We start from the raw sequence: 23,693 nt of genomic DNA on the forward strand, positions 1-23,693 counted from the left end.
AAAATCATTTAATTCAGGAAATGTCGCAGTACTAGTTTGGTAAAAGAATGGCGGAAAGACGGGTTAATTAAATCAACACAGAAAAATTACAATCACGATCACAATCCGAATCTAAAGTGATCAATAAATTAGTAAACGATTGGACGGGTTTGGTACTTCACTGATGATTTTGAGAATTTTGTTCCGGGAAAACTATGAAGATTTAATAAAACAGTTCAGTGACCTAGATGATAGTATACATCATTGTATATAATTTGCTTAAAGATGTAAAAAGAGGTATTGAAACCTGCATCTGCTTAGTAAGGTAAAAAATAAGACAAAAAATTCAGTAAAATATCTTCAAAAGGTAGGTGTCATACTTAATGTATTAATGATTATATCTATCTACATTAATATTACAGGGAAAAGTTTATGTTCGTTTGTTTATAGGCTTTGAAACCATAGAACATACAGAAAGCTAAAGTTAACGGTAATAACTTGTTCGAAACCAAAGGACAATTTTTTTAAATTCTTTCATCAATGGAAAGCAATATTATCAGCGAGTAAGTTAAGTTATATTTTATCACCAGTATCAGTGGTTATCTCTGTCTTCGATGCGGAGAGCGTAGATGGCAACACGCACTGTTCGAAGACTTTCGTCTTCAGGCACTGAGGAATTTTGGACCAAAAACTGAAATACGGAAAATTTATTTTCCCGCAGGATTTCAAGCGATTCACGGTGTAGTCTATACTAATTATAAAGCTGAAATGTTTGTTTGTTTGGTTGAACGCGCTAATCTCAGGAACTACTGGTTTGATTTGAAAAATTCTTTCAGTGTTAGATAGCCCATTTATCGAGGAAGGCTATATATTATCCTCATATTCCTACGGGAACGGAAACCACGCGGGTGAACCCGCGCGGCGTGAGCTAGTGATAAATAATTCAGATAATTTAAGGAACAGCGTTCGACACAACAAAGGGTTAAGGTTGTATTTCACAGGACGACACAGCCCATATCGATCGAGATTACGAAACGTGTGACGCTCAACTTTTATCGTCCGTGAGATCCGCGCGAACCTTTATCATAGTAACTTTATTATACCTGCGCCTGCGCCGACCAACCTCATTCTGTGCTCGAACGCCGCGCGCGCCAAATCGACCTGCCAAGGGAGGCGGGTCGCATTCGATTCCAAATTCAAATTTTCGTACGCGATTCGTAGATTAGTGATTTGGTAATCGATCTTTGTGACGAATTAAAAACTCATTTAAAATTTTTGTGATTGTGTGTGTGGAATTTACGATTTCAAAATGAACGGTGAGTTCTTTTTTGTATTCGGATGTTTTCATCCTACCTTCATTTAACCTTTTAAACCTATATATCTATTAAAAATAAGTCAGTATTGCTTCTACAATATATCAACAATGTTGAATAGAAACAGCCGTTATTTTTCAGAAGTTCATAGTGATTAATGAATAATAAAACTATTTTTCTTGTTCTCTACGAAAAATGGACAACAACACCACCCAGACAAAAAAGCTTATTTACTGCGAAAAACGCGAAAAAAGTGAAAAACATTGACACAGACGAGAAAAGTACATAGGTCCTCTATGTACTTTTCCCGTAACAAGAGTTTCCGCAGTATCATCGATCGTAGATCGTTAGATGAGCCCCGAAGCGTCGCGGAATTGTCATTGGTTTCGCAAATACTTACGAATGAAAAGTTACAACTTTCTCATTATTCGTGTTGCGGCTTGTGTTTTTACACTTCCAAATCTCGAAGGCATAATTAAGGGATTAAACGAGAAAAAAAAAGTAAAATATTTTTTTAGTCACAGCATGCGCTTGTTGCATACTAAGTTAAGATGTGCGTGTATTTCTTTGAGTAATGACATAACATTGTGCGTTCTTTAATATGGAGGGGCCCATCTAATGATTTATATTGATGCGCAGAACATGTTGCTGGTTTTTGGTTTAATCTGGGTACAGTACGTTTATTGCAGCTTGGTTTTACGCCAACGATACCAAGATAAAATTATTGTTCATTGATATATTTTGTTAAGTCTCAAAATGTATTTTGAATGCGGATAGGTGATGACCTAAAAACAGTACCCATAGATAAAATATTCTTTTTAAATTTTAAGCATTGTTAAAATTAAAAAAAAGTGTTAATAAATAAATATGAGATATTAATCTACAGGTATTTATATCCTTGTTATGATGTAACTTAAAAAAAAATAAACAAAGAAAGAAAATCTCCCTAACCGGGATTTTTGCATTATAAGCCGGTTGTTAACTGTTTTTGTATTTGATTATTACCATCATAATAGCCGCTTCACTTATAAAACGGCAATCTAGACTTTTTAATTACCGAGGAAAATCCTTACAATCGATGAGTTATTCAATTAATTCTAAAAAAAAGAATCTCCAAGAAGTTATTAGTCCTTTTATTTGAATGTATTGAGGTCAAAGACAATCTTTTAACATTAATGAAAACTTTATTCCAATATGAAAATAAACTCGTCTTAAAACTACCTGGTTCCCGTATATTTACGGGAATAATATATAGATAAGAATAATTAAATAGGCGTTTGATAAACAAATCGAGAATATTCCACAAAACACTGTACTACAGTCATACTCTGAACTTTTCTATTTTCTAATAGTCGTCGTCGTCATCAAACCATATTCGGCTCACTGCTGAGCTCGAGTCTCCTCTCAGAATGATAGCCAATAGTCCACCACGCTGGCCCAATGCGGATTGGCAGACTTTACACACGCAGATAATTAAGATAATTCTCTGGTATGCAGGTTTCCTCACGATGTTTTCCTTCACCGATTGAGACACGTGATATTTAATTTCTTAAAATGCACACAACTGAAAAGTTGGAGGTGCATGCCCCGGACCGATTCGAACCCACACCCTCCGTAATCGGAGGCAGAGGTCATATCCACTGGGCTATCACGGCTCTTTCTAATAGTAGCTATACAAAAGCCATCCTCGATGTGCAATTTTTACCAACAAATAAAAGAGTTAAAATCGCTTGTCATTTCACACCTAATAATAATTATAATTAACTTGTTCTTAAATTAATGAAAATTTAGAATTAGCAGACGCCCGCGATTTCTTAAGCCCTTAGACCTCTTTAATCCAGCCCCTACAGTAGTAACGCTGTAAAAATGAAGTAACTTCTCCCGTTTTCCCAACATTTCTCTTCACTGCTCTGCTCATATCATCGCATGATGAAAAGTACCTATACTATAACCTGCCCAGGAGTATAAAGAATAATTGTACCAAGTATTGTTAAAGTCCGTCGAGTAGTTTTTGTTTCTATAACGAACAGACAGACAGACAAAAATTTTACTGATAGTTATTTTGGAAATATAGTTCAGGTACAGAATTGACCTCTTTACAGATTTATTTTAAGTATAGATAGATAACATTAAAAAAAACAGTGCACATCGAGTATGGATTTATTTTAAACTAGCTGACGCCGAGCGATTTCACCCGCGTGGTTCCCGTTCCCGTAAGAATGCGGGGATAATATATAGCCTTCCTCAGTAAATGGGTTATTTAACACTGAAAGAACTTTTCAAATTGGATCACTAGTTTCTGAGATTAGCGCGTTGAAACAAACAAACAAACTCTTCAGCTTTATAATATTAATATAGATAATTATGTTTACAAGCAGTCGCCACGCGGCTTCAACCGCATAGTTCCCGTTTTTGCAGGAATACGGAGATAAAATATAGCTAAGACTCACAAGTAACGTAACTTTTTATTGGTAAAAGAATTTTCAAAATCGGTTCAGTAAATACAGTGCTTACCCCTAAAACCTAGATTTTTATACACAAACTTAGATAATATACTTATTTTTAGCGATTTAGTTGAACAGAAGGTCTAGCTTAGAATAGAAGGTCACAGTCAAAGATAACGACCTTTAGAGCTGCATATTTTAAAAATTGCTAAGGAATCAAAACAGAATTACCTACAAAATTTGGCAAGCATTTTTAAAACAGAAATGAAGGAAAAATCCCAAAGTTTGTAAATTTTTGATAATTTCTGAAATAATTTTGCTCGAAAAATTATTATAAGCTCGACTAACTCCGCAATCAAAAGTTGATTTTGCTGAATAAGCAGGCGAAGTATATGAAAAAGAAATGCTACAAATTTATTTCATCATCATTTATCAGCCGATGGACTGCAGGACGTAGGCCTTTTGTAGTTAAAAATTATTTACTAAACTTAAAGAAAATAGTAACTTAAATAGGTATATTTTGTATAAAACATAAGTATGTTTTAAAATTTTCTCTTAATTAACTACTTGAATAATAAAAATGTCATCCATATTGGTAGTTTTTGATCGCAAAATTACTCAAAACATTACCAATTGATATATTATTATATCATCATCATAATCATATCAGCCGACGGACGTCCACTGCAGGACCTTTGTAGGGACTTCCAAACATCACGATACTGAGCGGCCTGCATCCAGCGAATCCCTGCGACTCGCTTGATGTCGTCAGTCCACCTGGTGGGGGGTCGACCAACACTGCGCTTACTAGTGCGGGGTCGCCATTCCAGCACCTTAGGACCCCAACGTAAATCGCTCTTCGAACTATGTGCCCCGCCCATTACCACTTCAGCTTCGCAACTCATTGAGCTATGTCGGTGACTTTGCTTCTTCTGCGGATCTCATCATTTCTGATTCGATCACACAGAGATACTCCTATCATAGCTCGTTCCATCGCCCGCTGTGTGACTCTGAGCCCTCATATGAGGCCCATAGTTAGCGAGCAAGTCTCGGAACCATACGACTAGATCATCACTGGCAAAAGGAACTGTTCGAAGACTTTTGTCTTCAGGCACTGAGGAATTCCGGACGAAATTGGACCTACCGAACTGAATCATATGTGTTAGGTATATCGAGTGCAGCGTTCTCAACTATAACTGGGTAGAGCGATACATGAGCATTACACATTATTTTCGTTTTGGCCATGTTCATTTTTAGGCCCACCTGTTGAGAAAATCATCACGGCAGAGACTTTATCATTACATCACTAACATCATCCACGAACCGCATTTGAGTGATGTACTAGCCACTAATGTTGATGCCTAGTCTGTCCTAGTCCAGAAGCTTAAAGACCTCCTCCAATGCGGCAGTAAATAGTTTTGGAGAGATTACATCTCCCATATGTATATATTGATAATCAAATTTAATTATATTTTTTTGGTAGAAAAAACACCTCTTTTTATTAAATTGCTTAAAGATCTACCAAGTATAATAACAGCATTGAGTAAAATTTACATATTTCACAGTCAGGTGGGCGTGAAAAATGGTAGACTTTATAATTGGTCTTCTATGAAATATATAAAAGTTATATTAAATTGCTCTTGATTATGATATTGACGTTTGTAAAATTTTAAATTCAACAATGTTACATCAAAAGTTAAAAGTTTTCAGATCTTTGATCTTTTAGGCATTTATTATTGGGTGTAACGTTCTCTGTAATTATGTGTGGGGCATAAAGATATGAAGGAAGGAAGGATTATATGGATTAGTTGGAAATGTTTCACGCTATCCATACCAATATTATAATCCATGCTTAATTATAATATAGTCAAATTAGATAAATCTGTAGTCTGTCGGTCTGTTATTTTTATTATTGTAATTTACTGTTAATTTTTGGAATACAAATAAATTGGACATTGGCGCAGAACTAAGACTACTTTTTGTTGCAAATACATAATATATTATACATAGAAAGTAGTGAAGCAGGGGTTGAAAGTATGTGTCGAAAATTTCTTCATTATTCAATTTATATTAATGGTCCACAAAGTTTTTCCTTTTTTATCTAGAGTTATTTTTCAAGATATATTTTCGAGATTTTTTTTCTGTTATATTTCCGGCAATGGTACATCGAATAGTATTAAATTGTAAGTTGTAATGGGGTTAAAATAGGGATGAAATGTTACACTGATTTTCTTTATTAGTTACGAGCCGCCGCCACGCGGCTTGACCTCGCGGTAAGGAATTTTCAAAGTCGATTCAGTAATACTAGAGATTACCTTCTACAATACGACAAACTTTACCGTTTTTAGTTCCGTAGTCCACAAGGAACCCTTAGGAGTTTCGCCATGTCTGTTTGTCCTTCCGTCCGTTCATCTGTTTGCAGCTTAGCGCAAAGACAAAGAAAACTGTAACTTAGCATGAGTATGTACATTAAAAATGTGAACAAAGTCGTACAATAAAATTTTGAAAAATATTTTTTTAGGGTACCTCCCTACATGTAAATGTACATGTAAAGTGGGGTTAAATTTTTATTAATTCGTTTATTTCATATTGTGGAGTATCTTTGGATAGGTCTTTGAAAGATGTAAGGGGTCTTCTACCAACATTTTTCGATTTAGCTTTATGTTTGTAAAAAATCAAGCTTTTAAGAGCTAATTTCTTGTTCGAATACGTAAAAAATTCACGAAAGTAGGATATATAATAAAAATATAAGGACTATAAAAGCTAAGTAGCAATTGCTATTTTTCTTACAGTATTGTTTGTTTTAATCAAATATCGGAGCATCTTAAGGTTATTGACGTTCTTTTCATGCCTACTTGAAATGAAATGAATTTTGAATTTTTTGAATACATTGAAGGTCGGTTAAGATTATTAATTATATAATTTTAGGTAGGTACTTATTAGTGTAGTTCATTAGTGTACTATAATTACCTACGTTTAATATTAGAGAAATAATTGGCACTTATAGTACCAATTTGAATTTCTCTCGGCTCTCGTAAAATAGTAAACATTGAAAAGTAAACAACTTTGTAAATATGGCACGAGTAGTATATTAGCACATCGTTACGTATGGCAACTTAGTATAAACATGTACCTATAAACAATATGGCATGTGACTTATGTTTACTAATTAACTTTTAATACCCTCGTTATCGATACAAGTTGGGAGGAGGGTAGTACACCAAAAGTTGTTACTTACCAGATGTTTTTTTATTACAGTTGCTTAATAAATAGTTAATAATATTTATTAAGCAACAATATAACTTAATAGTCACAATGACCTACAAATTGCGTGGTACATTATCTCGTTCCGATGCTCAGAAATTTTTATTTCCTGCTAACTCAGCTAAAGTTGATCGTAATCGAGATGAAGCTACTCACGAAAAATTAACTTGATAGTAATCAATTGTAAAAAATGTTCTACGGATCCCTGACTATTGTTATTATAAACCCTCGCCGCGATTGACTGTTTGACCGCATAAAACTCGAACATTATAGATAGGATTTTCATACGGTTTTCCCCTGTGTAAGAAGTGATTCAGACGGATCGTTGAGTATGAAATTCATTAGTGTTATGAGTAAATGTTTCTGTTTTGCTAACGTTAAGCTTCGTACAAAGTCTAACCAAAAATGTCTTCCAAAAATAGAATCTATAGCAAATTATCTTGTCTGCATCCTCACTTTACATCAGCTGGCCTATTCACTATTTACTTTATTATCATTATCAGCCTATTGAAGTGGATAACAAAGTGTGCATACTAATGATATCCACCGTAAGCATCGGATGACATTTTGTAATTTGTATCATAATATGTGCATGACATTTTGTCAATTGATTTGTTTTTTTATTTTGACGGGTTGATAATAAATACCAAAATAGGAAATAGGTCCACAGGTGTGAGCGTATTGTTATAAATAAAAGAATAACATAGATTTTCATTAGCCGCGGAAACTCGTTATAATTTTCCAAGCGGTAGAGCGGATGCAGCAGGTAGCTCTGTTTTCCAAGAGCGCATATTAATTATTATAGGTACACAAGACGACTGTGACGCAATATGTAATGACCCTTTGATATAATACGTCTAATTGTTTACTTCTTTAACACTCTATTTACCTTTGTAATATGAAGAATTTTCTCGAAAGAGTTACACCATGGCTTTCTTGTTTTATGAATAGAAAGCATGGACGCAACTTACATTCATTCAACAATTCAACATACCATCTTCCGAAGGTAGAATCATTATCATTATTCGGTTCACTGTCGCTCGAGTCTCCTCTCAGAATGAGAGGGGTAAGGCCAAATGGTCCACCACGCTGGCCCAATGCGGATTGGCAAACTTCACACACGCAGAGGATTAAGAAAGTTCTCTGGTATGATTTCACGCAGCGTCATTATAAAATTATAGGTCTGTTTTTACATTAGTAGGTACCCATGTTGAATTAACACCGAAGTGTTAACTTAAAAAATTTAGAATGTTGTTAATTGTTAATATGTACTCAAGTGTTAATCAGCTTTTGTCCAGCAGACTAGTATATAATCAATGTCAAGTGAAGATTTATTGAAGATGCTAATTATATTCACTTTATCAACTTAGCACTATTAATTTTTTTAATTATCAACTACATCCAAACAAAAGATCGTTAATAAAGTATTGCCATCTACTTGTCATTGAATAAAAAAGTTTACAAAACACATTTTTTATAAATATAAAATAAACCTAAATATATTGAAATGATATCTTATCTTATGATTATAATAGAATGAATTATAGTTAAATTATTTTAATATAAAGCAAGTATGCTGTGCTTAATCGAAATGTGATCATCGTTTAACAGGTCGTTTGTTTTTATTTTTAATATAAAAATATAGAAAGTGGTCTTTGCCAGTCAGTTATTATTAAAAAAAAAACCAAACAAAGCCCATATAGGTATCAAGTTTTTATAATTCAATGTATGAATACGAAATCATAAAAAATGTCGCTCAACTGGAATGTAAGTTGGTGTACGGGAAAACACAAAACTATTATAGCAGGTTTTTGTAGGTATCCACTAATACTATGATTTAAATACATATAATACTATTGTAGCAGGCTGACCCAGACATTGTTCTGCTATATGGGTATCTAATAAAATCGGAAGGCTTTAAATGAGCTGTGGATATGAAGGTAAAAATACTAAACGACGTGCTTTTCGAGGCACGGAGGTGTACCAACTTCCCAACTCCAGGCTGCTATTATAACGAATTTTTTTGTTGGCCTGACCATTTTTATATGGTTTGATTCGAACCCTGAACCTCATTGTCCTGAACCAGCTAACCACGGGGCTAATGAGGCAGATGCTAATAATGATAATGATACGGATCTGCCAATATTACCTGCACATTTTGTTTTGATGATGGATTGATGTTTTTGTCTTGGCAATAGTTGAAAGGATATAGCACAATCATGATTCGTTGTTTATTTTAAGATGAAAGAAATTACAATGTGATCATCTCTATTAAGTATGCATCAATCATTAGTGTTACAATACATTTTCCGCTGACTCATTTAACTAACGTAATCGTATATGAGTCGTACCGTATATTACGGGTCACTGACTAGTCGTAGATCCTCGTAAATGAGTTGTAACGTTACGGGGCTTAAGACTTGTATGATAGTAGCAACAGTTGACAAAAAACGTGTGCGTTTCGAGACAACAGTGATAGCTAAATTTAATTAATAATACTCTTTTGTCGAAGATGTGTTAAGAATGTTTTGACAGCAGTAAGTAACATAGAAACTTTTAAAATGGTCTGTGGTCGTAAATCAGTCCGAAGTTTGCTCTGTCAAGTGCAAATGTCAAACGTGCCAACTTCAGGGGTATCACTATATGGGAGAATAAACGTATACGTTACGTTATCAAGCGGTTTACACTCCCATAAATGATGTTATCACTTAAAAAAATAAAAAAAAATTACTATAGTCACCAAAAATATTTTTCGTTACTCACTAGATTCTTAAACTTATTGCTCACAAAAAATTTTATGGATAATAATATGAGAAGAGAGAATAATCCAAAGTTGTTGATATTTCTTTCTAATAAACTAGCGGACGCCCGCGACTTCGTCCGCGTGAAACTCGACGTAAACTTTCAATTACCCCTACCCAACTCTACCCCTACCCTACACCTACCCTACCCCCTACTCTACCCTACCCTACCCCTACCCTACCCTACCCCTACCCTACACCTACCCTACCCCTACCCTACCCTACACCTACCCTACCCCTACCCTACCCCTACCCTACCCTACCTTTTCCTGAATTTTCTTTGCTATAAACCTCACGGAGCCCGAGACCTTTCCAACGAATGCAAAACCGTGGAAATCGGTCCGTGCGTTCTGGAGTTATAGCGTCAGGAAGGAAAACCCGACTTATTTTTATATAGTAAAAAAAAATAAAGCTACAAAAAAAGGTAGATGGTTATTTTTTTATAGCATGTCTATTTTTACTCGTATGTGCCCACTTTGTAGATGACCCCGTGATCTGATACATGCTCGGAATTGCAATGATTATGATGGTGTCGTTAGCGCTACTGTGCGAAAATACGCATACAAATAAAAACTCTGTTACTATGTGTCAAGAGTTTATCGTTTTATGCTTATTTTAATGGCCTAATTATAGACCAGGTCTTATTGAAGAGAGGATATGGAGCTTAGACCCATCATGCTGCACCAATTTGGTTAGTGAGTTTAGGGTGATAATATTACAATGACTTTCGCATTTATAATATTGTTATACAAGTGTTGGTCTAAAATCCTGCATTAGAAATATCTACCCTCTATTTATTAGAGACAAGCGGACGCTCGCGACTTCGTCCGCGTGGAATTCAGTTTATCACAAATCCCACGGGAGCCATGAATTTTTCCGGGATGAAAAGTAGCCCATGTGTTAATCCAGTGTAAAATTATATTACCATTCCAAAATTCAGCCAAATTGCTTCTGTAGCCACTTACACACATATCCATATACACACATATACATATCCGTGCGAAGTCGGAGCGGGCCGCTATGTTTTTATAAAGAACTGAATCTGCCAAAGCTATACAATACAACTCCTAAGGTTCTTCAACTTCGTGATAACATTTGAACCGGTTTAAACAAAATAGCGAGCAATTTTGTGGTATTATAAAATGCAGCAATAAAAATATTTGTAATTTTTGTTTTTTGTTTGCAGTATCTTCCTGCATCAGAAACTTCTTTCTTGTTAAACTAAATGGCAACGTATTTTAAACATGTCATGATAAGTAAGTTTACGATTTAACTTATCACCACATAAGGGTGTTTTTCCACCAGATATGTGCTATGCAGTTATGCTGCGAAAATGTGAAATCTACGCTACGAAAATATACGCTACAATACTAACAGTGGAATTCATAGAGGTTGTAGGGGCACCCCCAGGGGATTATTCACCCGCTGAGTGTGAAATTTTCAAACAAATAGAGGTTAAATTCGACACTCAGCGGCATGGTTGCCGGTGTAATTACAGGAACATGAGACCTTTCAGGTTGCTTGAAATGCCGCCCTGTGTTTTTATTTATTCTTTACAAGTTAGCCCTTGACTACAATCTCACATATGATGGTAAGTGATGATGCAATCTAAAATGGAAGCGGGCTAACATGTTAGGAGGAGGATGAAAATCCACACCTCTTCCGGTTTCTACACAACATCGTACCGGAACGCTAAATCGCTTGGTGGTACGTCTTTGCCGTCTGTGTCTTTCTTGTGTGTTCTTGTAAGGGCGGTATTTCGAACATGCCTTACGAAGTATTGGACTGTTTTTAGGGAACGGTTTTCCTCTTACAATCATGTGGGCTAACTGTTGGTTTAACAAGGCTATATAAAAATATTTTTTGGTTATAAAAATACATATAACATGAATTATGCTTATTATGTAGAAAATATAGATAACTAGCTCAAGGCGGTAAAAGGATTATATTTTTCAACTTAGAGGTCAGAACTTAATCACGTAAATACCTATTTAAACAGCCCCTCAGGCCACTGGTAAAGAATAAAATTATTTTTGACTTTGAACTCAAAACAGTATGTTATATCAGCGTCATTAAAATATAAAATATTTACGGCCTCCGTGGCGCAGTGGTGTGCGCGGTGGATTTAGAAGACGGAGGTTTTTGGTTCGATCCCCAGCTGGACCGATTGAAGTTTTCTTAATTGGTCCAGGTCTGGCTGGTGGGAGGCTTTGGCCGTGGCTAGTTACCACCCTACCGACAAAGTCGTACCGCCAAGCGATTTAGCGTTCCGGTACGATGTCGTGTAGAAACCGAAAGGGGTGTGGATTTTCATCCTCCTAACAAGTTAGCCCGCTTCCATCTTAGATTGCATCATCACTTACTATCAGGTGAGATTATAATCAAGGGCCAACTTGTAAAGAATTAAAAAAAACAATAAACAAAATAAAATAAATTATGTTCCCGACGTCGCAAGATAATTACCATACGTGGTCCGAGTTCAATACACGCGGGGCGACCTTGTGGATTTCAAAATTGCGTGTTGCGAAAGCTTTGGATCAAAGGTTCTATTCTGTTTTGATTTATCGTTATTATTACTGTTATTATACCTATAAACTTAAATATGTACTAAATTTTCATTATTATAAGCCAATAGAGTAAGCATTATTACAGATGCTTTTTATAGATTTTCGTAAAATAACAATAGATGACGTAAAACGAACCGTAACCACTGAAAGAGCAAATTTTTTTTTATTACTAGGAAAGATAATTTTAATATCCATTTCCAATTCCATAAATGTAATATGACCTAAAAATTCAAATTAATATTGCTCAGGATATTTCTGCGTGATCGAATCAGAAATGAGATAAAAGAACCAAAAGTCACCGATATAGCTCAAAGATTTCATCGTTTTCGTCGTCGTCGACTCATATTCGGCTCACTGCTGAGCTCAAGTCTCTTCTCAAAATGAGAGGGGATTGGCCAATAGTCTACCACGCTGGCCCAATGCGGATTGGCAGACTTCACACACGCAGAGAATTCAGAAAATTCTCTAGTATGCAGGTTTCCTCACGATGTTTTCCTTCACCGTTTGAGACACGTGATATTTAATTTCTTAAAATGCACACAACTTAAAAGTTGGAGGTGCATGCCATGGTTATATCCACTGGGCTAGCACGGCTCCTAAAGGCTTGCAAAGTGAAAATTGGCACATAGTTCTAAGAGCCGATTGGGATCCCAAGGTGATAAAATGACGACCCCACACCAGAATCAAAATAATTTTATAGCGAAAAGCTTCGACCAACATTTTAAGAACCTTTCACTTAACTGTTGGATCAAGGGTCGGATACAGAAGGCCGTGATTCTTGAGACGGCGCGTACTGTGAGGAGGTTTCTCACTTTGGAGCCCTGATCACCGGTTGCTTAGAGCACTTAATAAATTTTAATAGTATTTTGTATTTTATATTTATATTAATATTGATAAAAATAAAAAAGGACTAATAAATATATGAGACTACAAAAATAATAGGCAGTAGTGTTAAGAAGTCTGTACAAAGGGCATAAGTCCAGCAGTGGACGTCCCTGGGCTAATAAATGATGATGAATGTCGTTTTATAATTTCAACTTTGTAAACTAGTTTTTTTAAATATCTGTGACATATTTACAGTTTATAACCAGCATAGTTTAAAGTAATATTAGCATGGCGTTCTTTTTTTATCGCAAAGAGCGGTGTAAAAAAAAATTAAAAAAAAAAATATATAAAAAAACATGACGTTTGCCCGTTCCGTTATTACTTACGCTTGCTCGACTTCATAATTATTGTACCGACAGTATTTTTTAACTTATAGTGGTTTTTTTATAGGCTTAATGCCTTATGACTACAAAGTAATCTCTAAATCTTTGCTCATTTATTTAATTAATTAAAAATAATAGCGGAGCATTAACCAAAATGTTACTTTTTTATTGTTTTGTAACCTCCTGTATCTTCCGATGAAAGTGCTATTAAATTAGATTCTAGAGATATTCGTGTAAATAACTACAAGGACTTACAGAAAACACAGTTTTTTTTATAATCACAGACACTTAAATTTTAACAAAATGTATATATAAATGTAGAAATGCAAGCGGCTCAGGATCGTGATGTTTGGAAGTCCCTACAAAAGGCCTATGTCCTGCAGTGGACGTCCATCGGCTTATATGATGTTGATGATATGTATTAAGTCTCACCTACTTTTAAATAAGTTTCTTATATATCTCTGTGATTTCGTATTACACTCTCAACTCAAACGAATTAGCTTGTTGATAACAAAAAGTTGAACCAATCGATCATATATTTTTTCATTCAAGCATTTATTCAAAAAAGTTATCATAAATACGTCTAATTCGACACGGTCAAATTCGCAGGCGTACGCTAGTCTTTCATAAAATGTGGGAAAACCTGCAGACAATGGGCGTGGCAGAGAGTTTTCGACATAGTGACATTGACATTAATATCGAATGCCTATCAAAACATTCGGTAAACGTCCGGTGACCCTGAATATTCATCTGGTTCGGATCTACTTCGACCGACTGTGCCAGTTGTGATGAAACTCCCGGCGACAACACGAATAAATCATAAATATGCAAATATTTTATGTTAATGTATCAATTTCTTCATAAAATTTATGCGTACAGTTGTTGGGTTTTTATATTCTTACTTTCATTTATTTGCTCGTGTCCGATGAATATTGATATATTATAACCTCGTATACAATATTGACCATTCATTATTTATTTACATTCGATATTTAGTATTGTATTAAGTTTACATTAAGTTTTTTGTTTTTTTTGTCGTTTAAATTATTAAATTACTAGCGGACGCCCGCAACTTCGTCCAGCCTTAAACCTCCTTAATCCGGCCACAGGTATTATCCTAGTACATTCACTAGTTACTTGTAATTTGTTATTGTTTGTTAGCGATGCCCCGCGCTCACGACTTCCCGCGCAGTCCTTCTCACAGCCCCGCGCAGTCGTTTCCCCCCATCGTACGCATATCATGGGAGTGTCATTAACAAACTTGCTTAGCTATAGCATACAACTGCTAGAGTACGAACGCTACTTCATCGAGGAATCCGTTGACAAAAGTCAATCTTAAATGATTGCTGCGGTCTTTTTAAAACTTTTAATGGGGAAAATATTAGTATAGCTGGTCTCAATTTATACGGACGAATCCGCGGCGCCTCTGCTAGTCGTCGTCGTTATCAACCCATATACGGCTCACTGCTGAGCTCGAGTCTCCTCTCAGAATGAGAGGGGTTAGGCCAATAGTCCACCACGCTGGCCCAATGCGGATTGGCAGACTTCAAACAGGTAGAGAATTAAGAAATTCTCTGGTGTGCAGGTTTCCTCACGATGTTTTCCTTCACCGATTGAGACACGTGATATTTAATTTCTTAAAATGCACTCAACTGGACCGGATTCGAACCCACACCCTCCGGAATCAGAGGCAGAGGTCATATCCATTGGGCTATCACGGCTCTCTTTTGCCTCTGCTAGTGTGTAATAATTATTAAATTAGGGCAGTAAAAAGTGAACCCTTTAACACGACCGAAGAAACATGCAGCAACTAGTGTACTCGTAAAATAAATTAGCAACATCAATTAATATGCAACATCGTTTAGATAGAACGTTAAATATTTAAATTGCACTTTTTGCCTTGTCTGATATCATCCTCTATGGCTAATATCCCCTTTAAAACCTGACTTTAAAACACTAGTGACTTTTATTCATTAGAACTGATTTTTATTCATTAGAACTAGTTTACTTGAATTCAATTTTAATTTAATTTGTTATTTGATGAAGCTTTTATTCAAAACCAGAGAATCATCTTCCATAGATACGATTGATAACTCAAGTATTTTGGTCTGTTTAATTTCCTTTTTTTTGTATCCACAATATCTAGAGGGTGAGATACCTACTATTATTTTATTTTTATTTTGTAACTAGCAGACGCCGCGCGGTTTCAACAGCGTGGTTCCCGTTCCCGTGAGAATACCGGGATAATATATAGCCTATAGCCTTCCTAGGCTATCTAACCCTGAAAGATTTTTCAAATCGGACCAGTAGTTCCTGAGATTAGCGCGTTCAATCAAACAAACAAACAAACTCTTCAGCTTTATAATATTAGTATAGATAGATGGTGAAATGTCTGTGATTGTTTCGTGATACTTGAATTACCCAAGAAACCACATACCTTCGAACTTTCTAGAAATCACTTGTTTATGACATTACATGTGGTTAAGAGCTAAAAAATAAAAAAAATTAAACAAAAAAACTTCCGATAATCTACTTCCGAGTTATGAAAAATGCCTCACTAAGAAATATTTTCAATTGAAAAAATCTGTTTACGGAATTGGCATGAGACTTTTTCTCGCCAATGTGAACATACGGAACTAAAGTAAAAATACGTCGATTTTAAGCCGTTTACTTACAAGGAAATAACCGTACCATTGGTAAATGTTAAAATTGATTGAGACAATTTTAATTTCCTGATTGGTTAACATTTCATAGAGGTTACGAAGACCTTTACATATTATTATTAAAAATATAAACAGAAGTTAAAGATATTTGTTGTAGTATGTGATTTTACCACAAAAAAAACCAGCCAAGTGCATGACGGACCACGAGTATTGTAGGATTCCGTAGATTAAGTTAGCACTTTAATCCCATAAGTAATGCCCCAATTGATAAATTGCAATTGCTAGTTAGCTGTTATAGTTTTCTTACAATTTCATTATAATATATCCTACTTTCGTGATTTTTTCAAGTATTTATAAACAACCTTTAACCGTTAAGGGACACTTGACTCTAACAAAAATTAGCTCTACATTTTACAAACGGACCCCTGAATATTTCTAAGATCTATCCAACGATACACTACAATATACTATGACGGACAGACAGACATTGCGAAAATATAAGGGTTCTTCATGGACTACGGAATTATTTTATTTTTAACTTGACGGGACAGTATTGTTCATTGTAACATTAATTAATTAAATTTTAGATGTTTATATTTCTAATAATTCATCATCATCATATTTTAACGGCCCATTACAGAGCAAGACGTCCCTCCTTAAAGAATAGGGGATGCTAGAACCCACCAAATTGCTCAAATACGAGCAGGTTTAGTGTGATTAATCTGTGACTATCAGGCCTTAATGATAATGAACGAGAACGATGGCTTAACTTGCTTTCCGAGTCACTAGGATATAACACCACCATCTTAAGAAAAAATAGCTTAGTTACTTATAGGTCGAACCAGGACTAGAACCCTGGACCTCGTAATGCGAAGCTACAGGGCTATAGCTTGGTAACTTTGTTCGTAACACTCCGGATGGGCCGCGCGCGGGCCAGGGGGCGTGTAGCGATGAATGAAAAACCGACGACTAATGCGACCGACGACGACACTTTCCCGCACGCACGATTTCACACCTGTGCAGTTCCTTTCGTCGCCCGCATATCATGGAAGTGTCATCAATTAACTTGCCAGACAATATCCACCATTGAGACAGTCCAATATTTCTAAAAGGAGGTATTAAATTCTACTCCTATGTTTTTTTTGCGCCTATTCCATTACAAAGTCTAAAAAATTCAAGAAGTTCAAAGACCTCATCTCTGATTGCTTCCCAAAAAAATTTTTGCTATGGACTTACACCGATGAAGGTGCTAGATCAAGCTAGATTTAAGTAAATACTTGAGCCTGCATGTCATGCTTGTGTGTTGTGTTTACATTTACATTCTAATGTGTTTGCTTGTTTACATAACAGATGTTTGACTTCGTTTTGCATTTACATAAGGGGTAAAGCAGACAAACACTTTTTGCAACTGCGTATTCATATCCAACTTACAAATCTGCGCTTTTCTTAGTATGTTTATGCTGTCAAAATTGTCTCATAGACGTAAAAATCCACTGTCTATCACTGAAGAAGGAATGATTAATTTTGTACAATTTGTTCTTACATATTGACTACCCTAATTAAAAACCTTATGCACGTAAAGGGTTGTTCATTATTTCTATATTCGTGAGGCAGCTTTGACAAAAGATAATTAGGTAAAATCCGTTTTAGTATCCGTGTTGGTTTTAGGTGGACCGAACAGTGATGCAATATTATACATTGTAATGTGTTTTTTTAATGCACTTAGATTTAATTACTTAGTTACATGAATGTAATTAGTGTCTGTGTGTTATTGTGTGAACCTATAATTGTTTGAGCAATAACTACTCGAATGTTAATACATGACAATGTTGACATAAATGATTATATCAGCTGTGGATTCTCTTAGTTAAATAAATAAATTACAGGCTAATAACAGTGACATACCTACTTTCTAATAGATTTAATAGACCTTCCGATAATTGATACGTTGGCGTATCCATATTTAATTTTGAGTCTGCACATTATTACTACTACGTATTTAAAATTGAATTGAATTGAAATTTAATGGGTAAGTTGAATAGTTTGTTTTATAATTCGAGCGACAAGTTAGTATCACGTATGCTTCGGCCCTAATGGTTGCAATGTCATTGTCATACACGTAATGTATGGTCAGTAGCTTCCTCTGGTTCAGGCAATTGTTATAACTGTGAATATTTTTAATCAAGGTCTTTTACATTGCGTTGGATACAGCAATTAATAAATAATTAATCGTTATAAATAAAAATGATCGTGTTTTTTGTAATCGTAACTTTGTAAAGTCAACAATGAATAACAACATGTGTTTTGAAGTTTTCTGCGAAACAACAAGGTTGGGTAAAAATCAACGTATTTTTTTTTATTTTACATTGTAAAGGCTTCTTGGTAAGCAAAGATACAGCCAACGGTGTTATGCGCATATCTAAAAGATGCTTTTTCACTTTTGCCATGATGATTGAAGATGCTCACGTTGAAGGCGGTAAGGACAACGGAAGCTATTGGTCATTCCATAACTTCGTTGAAGAGTTTCTTTGGAAAACCGATTACCGCGTAGTCACTGTCAGAAGTATGGGTCGAATAAAGTTGAGCCTACCAAGTAAGTAAGACAACGGAAGCTATTGGTCATTCCATAACTTCGTTGAAGAGTTTCTTTGGAAAACCGATTACCGCGTAGTCACTGTCAGAAGTATGGGTCGAATAGCCTTGATAGTCCAGTGGGTATGACCTCTGCCTCCGATTCCGGAGGATGTGTGTTCGAATCCGATCCGGGGCATGCACCTCCAACTTTTCGTTTATGTGCATTTTAAGAAATTAAATAACACGTGTCTCAAGCGGTGAAGGAATCTAGTTGAACGATAATGAACTATTTAATACCATTTAAAAAAAAGTGTCAACTAGCCTGTTGCTCTGCTGATAGAATACTGTATTGTTATTCTAGCAAAGGAAGTGAAACATCCGATAGAGTTCAAATGCTTCATGTTTATTTACATCGCATTAAGGCAATGGTAATGACTTTGCCTCCCGAGCCTCGGTCATACTGATGCCATCTTTATGTTCAAGGTTTCAAGTACGTCCTTCAAATATGAAGCTAGTAGATGCCCGTGACTTTTTATAGCTTATAGCTTGCTGGCCTATTCACTAATTTGGTCTTTATTTAAAATAAACATCAGATCAACTGAAAAATGTCTACCTACTGTATGATGTCCACAAAGGGTTGTCAGTAGGCACCGGATGACATTTGTTAGTGCAGGATCTCATTTTCGTAGGTATATTACGTCAACTAAGTGTTCATTTAGAAGAGCAGCACGTTGCCAACGGCAGCTGGCAACTGCAGTCGGCGGCAGTCAACGACAGTCAACGGCAGTCACCGGCTGCAATCGACGGCAGTCAACGGCAGTCGACTGCAGTCACGGTAGCAGTTGCTACTCGTGTAAATGAACCCTAACATAAGTCAAAGTTTATGAATTAGTCTGAGTATATGGTTTTAGTTTCAACTTGAAAACTCCACGAGTCTCTGAGTTTAAGGGTCCTCCGAACAATTCACTAACTTTGACGTATGTTAGCAACCTAATATAATCAATAATAACCGCATTTTCGAATTCCGTTAAGTCTATTGTTAACAAAATTTACAATGTTAACAGGTAAATGTCATCTACCTACGATACGATTTATAATATCCACGAAGGGTATCCGTAGGCGCCGCGTGACAATTTTTAACCTGTAATCCTAATTTTGATCAGTTAGCATTAAATACACAGTGAATACAAAATGATGTAACATAACATAACTAGTTACTAACAACAGCTAGTTTGTAAATTCCGTGTTGTCCACTAATATATTTTATTTTTAAAGGCGTTAAAATCCAGAGTCGCCTGTGGTAGATATCACTACTTAGTTATAAAGGGTCCCTTTTGTATGTTGCTGATTGTTTTTGTTACCGTGAAACGAAGTGAAAATAAAATTAATTGTACCTGGGTGCTTGAAATATGATACAAGAATTAATATTGATAGTAATGATGAGTTTCCATTGACCTTACGAATCACAACACAACAAGAACCCTGACCTCTTGCCCAAGCTCACACATTCAATCTACTCACGGGTCAAAGTGAATCACTAAATTGCTTAATTTTAAACAAAATACACTTAACTACGCAGATACTGCTTTAATACCAGATTTGGCAATCGTGATTGTTCTTTTCAAACAAAAACTTTAACAAAAGATAGACTTAGAGCCGCTGAACAAAGTAATATAATTTACGTAATAGTTTACAAATTATGAGTTGATAAATCCCTTGTTTGGGTTACTAGTCAATTCTTGTATAGTATATTATAAGCATAATATCTTATTTTTAATATATATAAGTAGTAAATACATAAATTATAAATAAGTATCTTATTCTTGAATTATTCCTATTTTAGAATCAAAATAATCGTTTTTAAATTATTTTTAATTATGAATATAAAGATAAAATAACATAGACTGACATAGCCATCAAACGTACCATAGAAATCAATTAAATATCAAAGTATACCCACTTAGTACTATAAAGTTTTTGTTTTGTGAGAGTATCTAGAGTTATTTATCATAAACTATTATCAAGTATTTTTTTATTTACAAGAATATATCAATATATTAAGCACTAGCGGACGCCCGCGACTTCGTCCGCGTGAAACCCTACTTTTACACCTACCCCTACCCTACCCTACCCCTACGGTAGGGTACCCTATCCTATGCTTACCCTACCACTACCCTACCCCCACCCTAACCCAACCCGGCCTTTACTCTACCCCTACCCTACCACGCGACGGCGACGGAAGCTTGAAAAATGGAATAACTTCTCCTGTTTTCTCAACATTTCCCTTCACTGCTCTGCTCCTATTGATCGTAGCGTGATGAAAAGTATACTATAACCTGCCCAGGAGTATGAAAAACAATTGAACCAAGTTTTGTTAAATTCCGCCGAGTAGTTTTTGTTTCTATAACGAACATACCACGCGACGGAAGCTTAAAAAATTGAGTAACTTCTTCCGTTTTCCCAACATTTCCCTTCACTGCTCTGCTCCTTTTGATCGTAGCGTGATGAAAAGTATACTATAACCTGCCCAGGAGTATGAAGAATAATTGTACCAAGTTTCGTTAAAATCCGTCAAGTAGTTTTCGTTTCTATAAAGAACATACAGACAGACAGACAGACAGACAGACAGACAGACAGACAGACAGACAGACAGACAAAAATTTTACTAATTGCATTTTTGGCATCAGTATCGACCACTAATCACCCCCTGATAGTTATTTTGGAAATATATTTCATGTACAGAATTGACTTCTCTACAGATTTATTATAAGTATAGATTAAAGACAGTATATTTCTAAATATTACGTACTTAGGCGAACACAATATTAAACGTATTGTCAGTATCGATTGAAGTATTTTAAAGCTGTCAAAATTATCGCCTGACTCTCAGACTACGTAACCTCTTCGCACTAGGTAGTTATATTGATCTTGATACTGTTGTAATTCAATTAAATAAAGCTGAAATACATTAAGATACCACAAAGAAGATGACCTTATTGTAATTGTCTATTGTTTTTATAAATTCATTGCAATTACCGAAAACAAGTTCTTTTTTTTATTCATTTCTTAATAAGCAATAAGGGTACGCATAGGTGGCGTAAAATTAACCAGTATATGATTTTACTTGAATCTTCAAGAAAAAGAAAATCTGCGACTTACGGCCAGTTTCTTCATCGCAAGTAACAGTCAAAGTAACGTCATACAGCAAAAGTAACGGTCTTATTCACGGAAAAATAAAGTCTTCTTTACTACTTACTACTTTTACTGTTAGGTACTTTAGCTTTACGTGGCTGTCAGTCGCTAATAATGGCCTTCATAACAAGACTCAGACTCACTCAATGTATTCTATCCAATGACACCCCAGACTATGGATATAATATATAAGTAAAAAAAATCCCCTGTTTACATGTAGGAGAGGTACCTACCCTAAATTTGTTTTTTTCTAGATTCTGTCGGCGCGCTTAATTTACACACTACAACTTTCTAGTGCTAAAAGTATATGAGCTACGCGGACGGACAGACAGACATGGTAAAATTTCAAGGGTTACGAAAGCCTAAAATGCATAATTGTATAATGTAGTTTGTTTATCAACAAAGACACGAGACCGCGGCGGCCTTGCAAACGCTTTACTAACAATTAATAATAATGTCACTTGTTATTTACAACACGCAATAGCATATTTTATAATTTTGTAAATTCATCTTTATTATTAATTATAGTGGCAATAAAAGTTTGTCCGAAATATTACCTAATGTCATTATTATTAATAGTCGTGTTGTATTTTAGCTAAATAACGAAAAAAAAGTAAAACAAAATACTTCCCAATGAAATTGATTACACAGACAACAATAATTTTGCTTGAACTATATTTTGTTTTTAGTTTATGTATATTTTTACAATGGCCTCTTGTAAAAAATCATTTGCTCTAATGTAATTTATCTGCTCAGAGACAGGTAGGCTTCGGTCGAATTGTTTTACAATTTACAAACACGCAAAAAAATTATAATCAAAAAAATATTTTTTGTGTATTAGTGAAATTTATACTTCGGCTCAAGACATTCACATTTTTTATAATATTTATACCGAACCGAAGTATAAATTTCACACAAAAAAAATTTTTTTTTAAAACCGAAACATTTTTAATGATTTTAAACTTATGTACGTACAGATACGGGTACGGATCTCGTACTATACGAGCTGATGATCCCTAAATAAAAAAAATCTTCAGTTTTGTATTTTGTCAAACTCTTGTAGGTATCTATCATGTACCACTATATAAAACGTCAGATAGACTTGCAAAGTGGATAAACTATACCTCGTATCTACTGATACGTCCTAGATTAATAATTTTCTCTACTATACCCATCAACCTACATCAATTTCAAAAGCAGAATGATACGCAGTTTAGAGATATATTAATATCAAAGGAAAATCCGACAAACACAAATATGGAGTGACTGCAAAGATGCATGATTGCACTGCGGTGTGACAGCGAGAATTTAAAGTAAATAACTTCAGAACTGACAATATTATGTTTGAAGGGAAAGTTAAGAGTGATCTAGATATTATTCTAGTTAATGTAAACATTAAACAGATACAACAATAAAGAATTAACAATGAAGAATTGAATATTGTAATACTTGAAATAAAAAATTAAAATAATTCTAATCTTAAATCAAATGTTCATTTAATTCTAATAATTTTGTAATTTTTACTCCAAACAAAGTGATCTTTGTATCTTTATTTCTGAAAGTGGCTTGATTAGCAGAATTGTTGGCTAACTAAAAATCTGATTACTACAAACTACAGAGACTAATCTTGTTTGAGCTATTATTACATAGTTACCAGTGTATGATTATATGCCAAGCAGTGTAGTCAT

The 23,693-nt window shown here is 35.0% G+C and overlaps 1 protein-coding gene across 1 annotated transcript in view; it reads left to right on the plus strand.

The window, feature by feature from the left end:
• Positions 1–916: 916 nt before the first annotated feature.
• The window catches only part of LOC112045745 (elongation of very long chain fatty acids protein AAEL008004), a 58,635-nt gene continuing 35,858 nt past the window's right edge, over positions 917–23,693 (plus strand). Inside the window, exon 1 of the mRNA XM_024082050.2 lies at positions 917–1,295. Within this exon, the coding sequence (XP_023937818.2) occupies positions 1,289–1,295 (7 nt within the window). The 5' untranslated portion in view covers positions 917–1,288. The remainder of the gene's footprint in view (positions 1,296–23,693) is intronic.

The sequence above is a fragment of the Bicyclus anynana genome, chromosome 7, assembly GCF_947172395.1.
Source record: "Bicyclus anynana chromosome 7, ilBicAnyn1.1, whole genome shotgun sequence".
In the NCBI taxonomy this organism is placed as follows: Eukaryota; Metazoa; Arthropoda; class Insecta; order Lepidoptera; family Nymphalidae; genus Bicyclus; species Bicyclus anynana.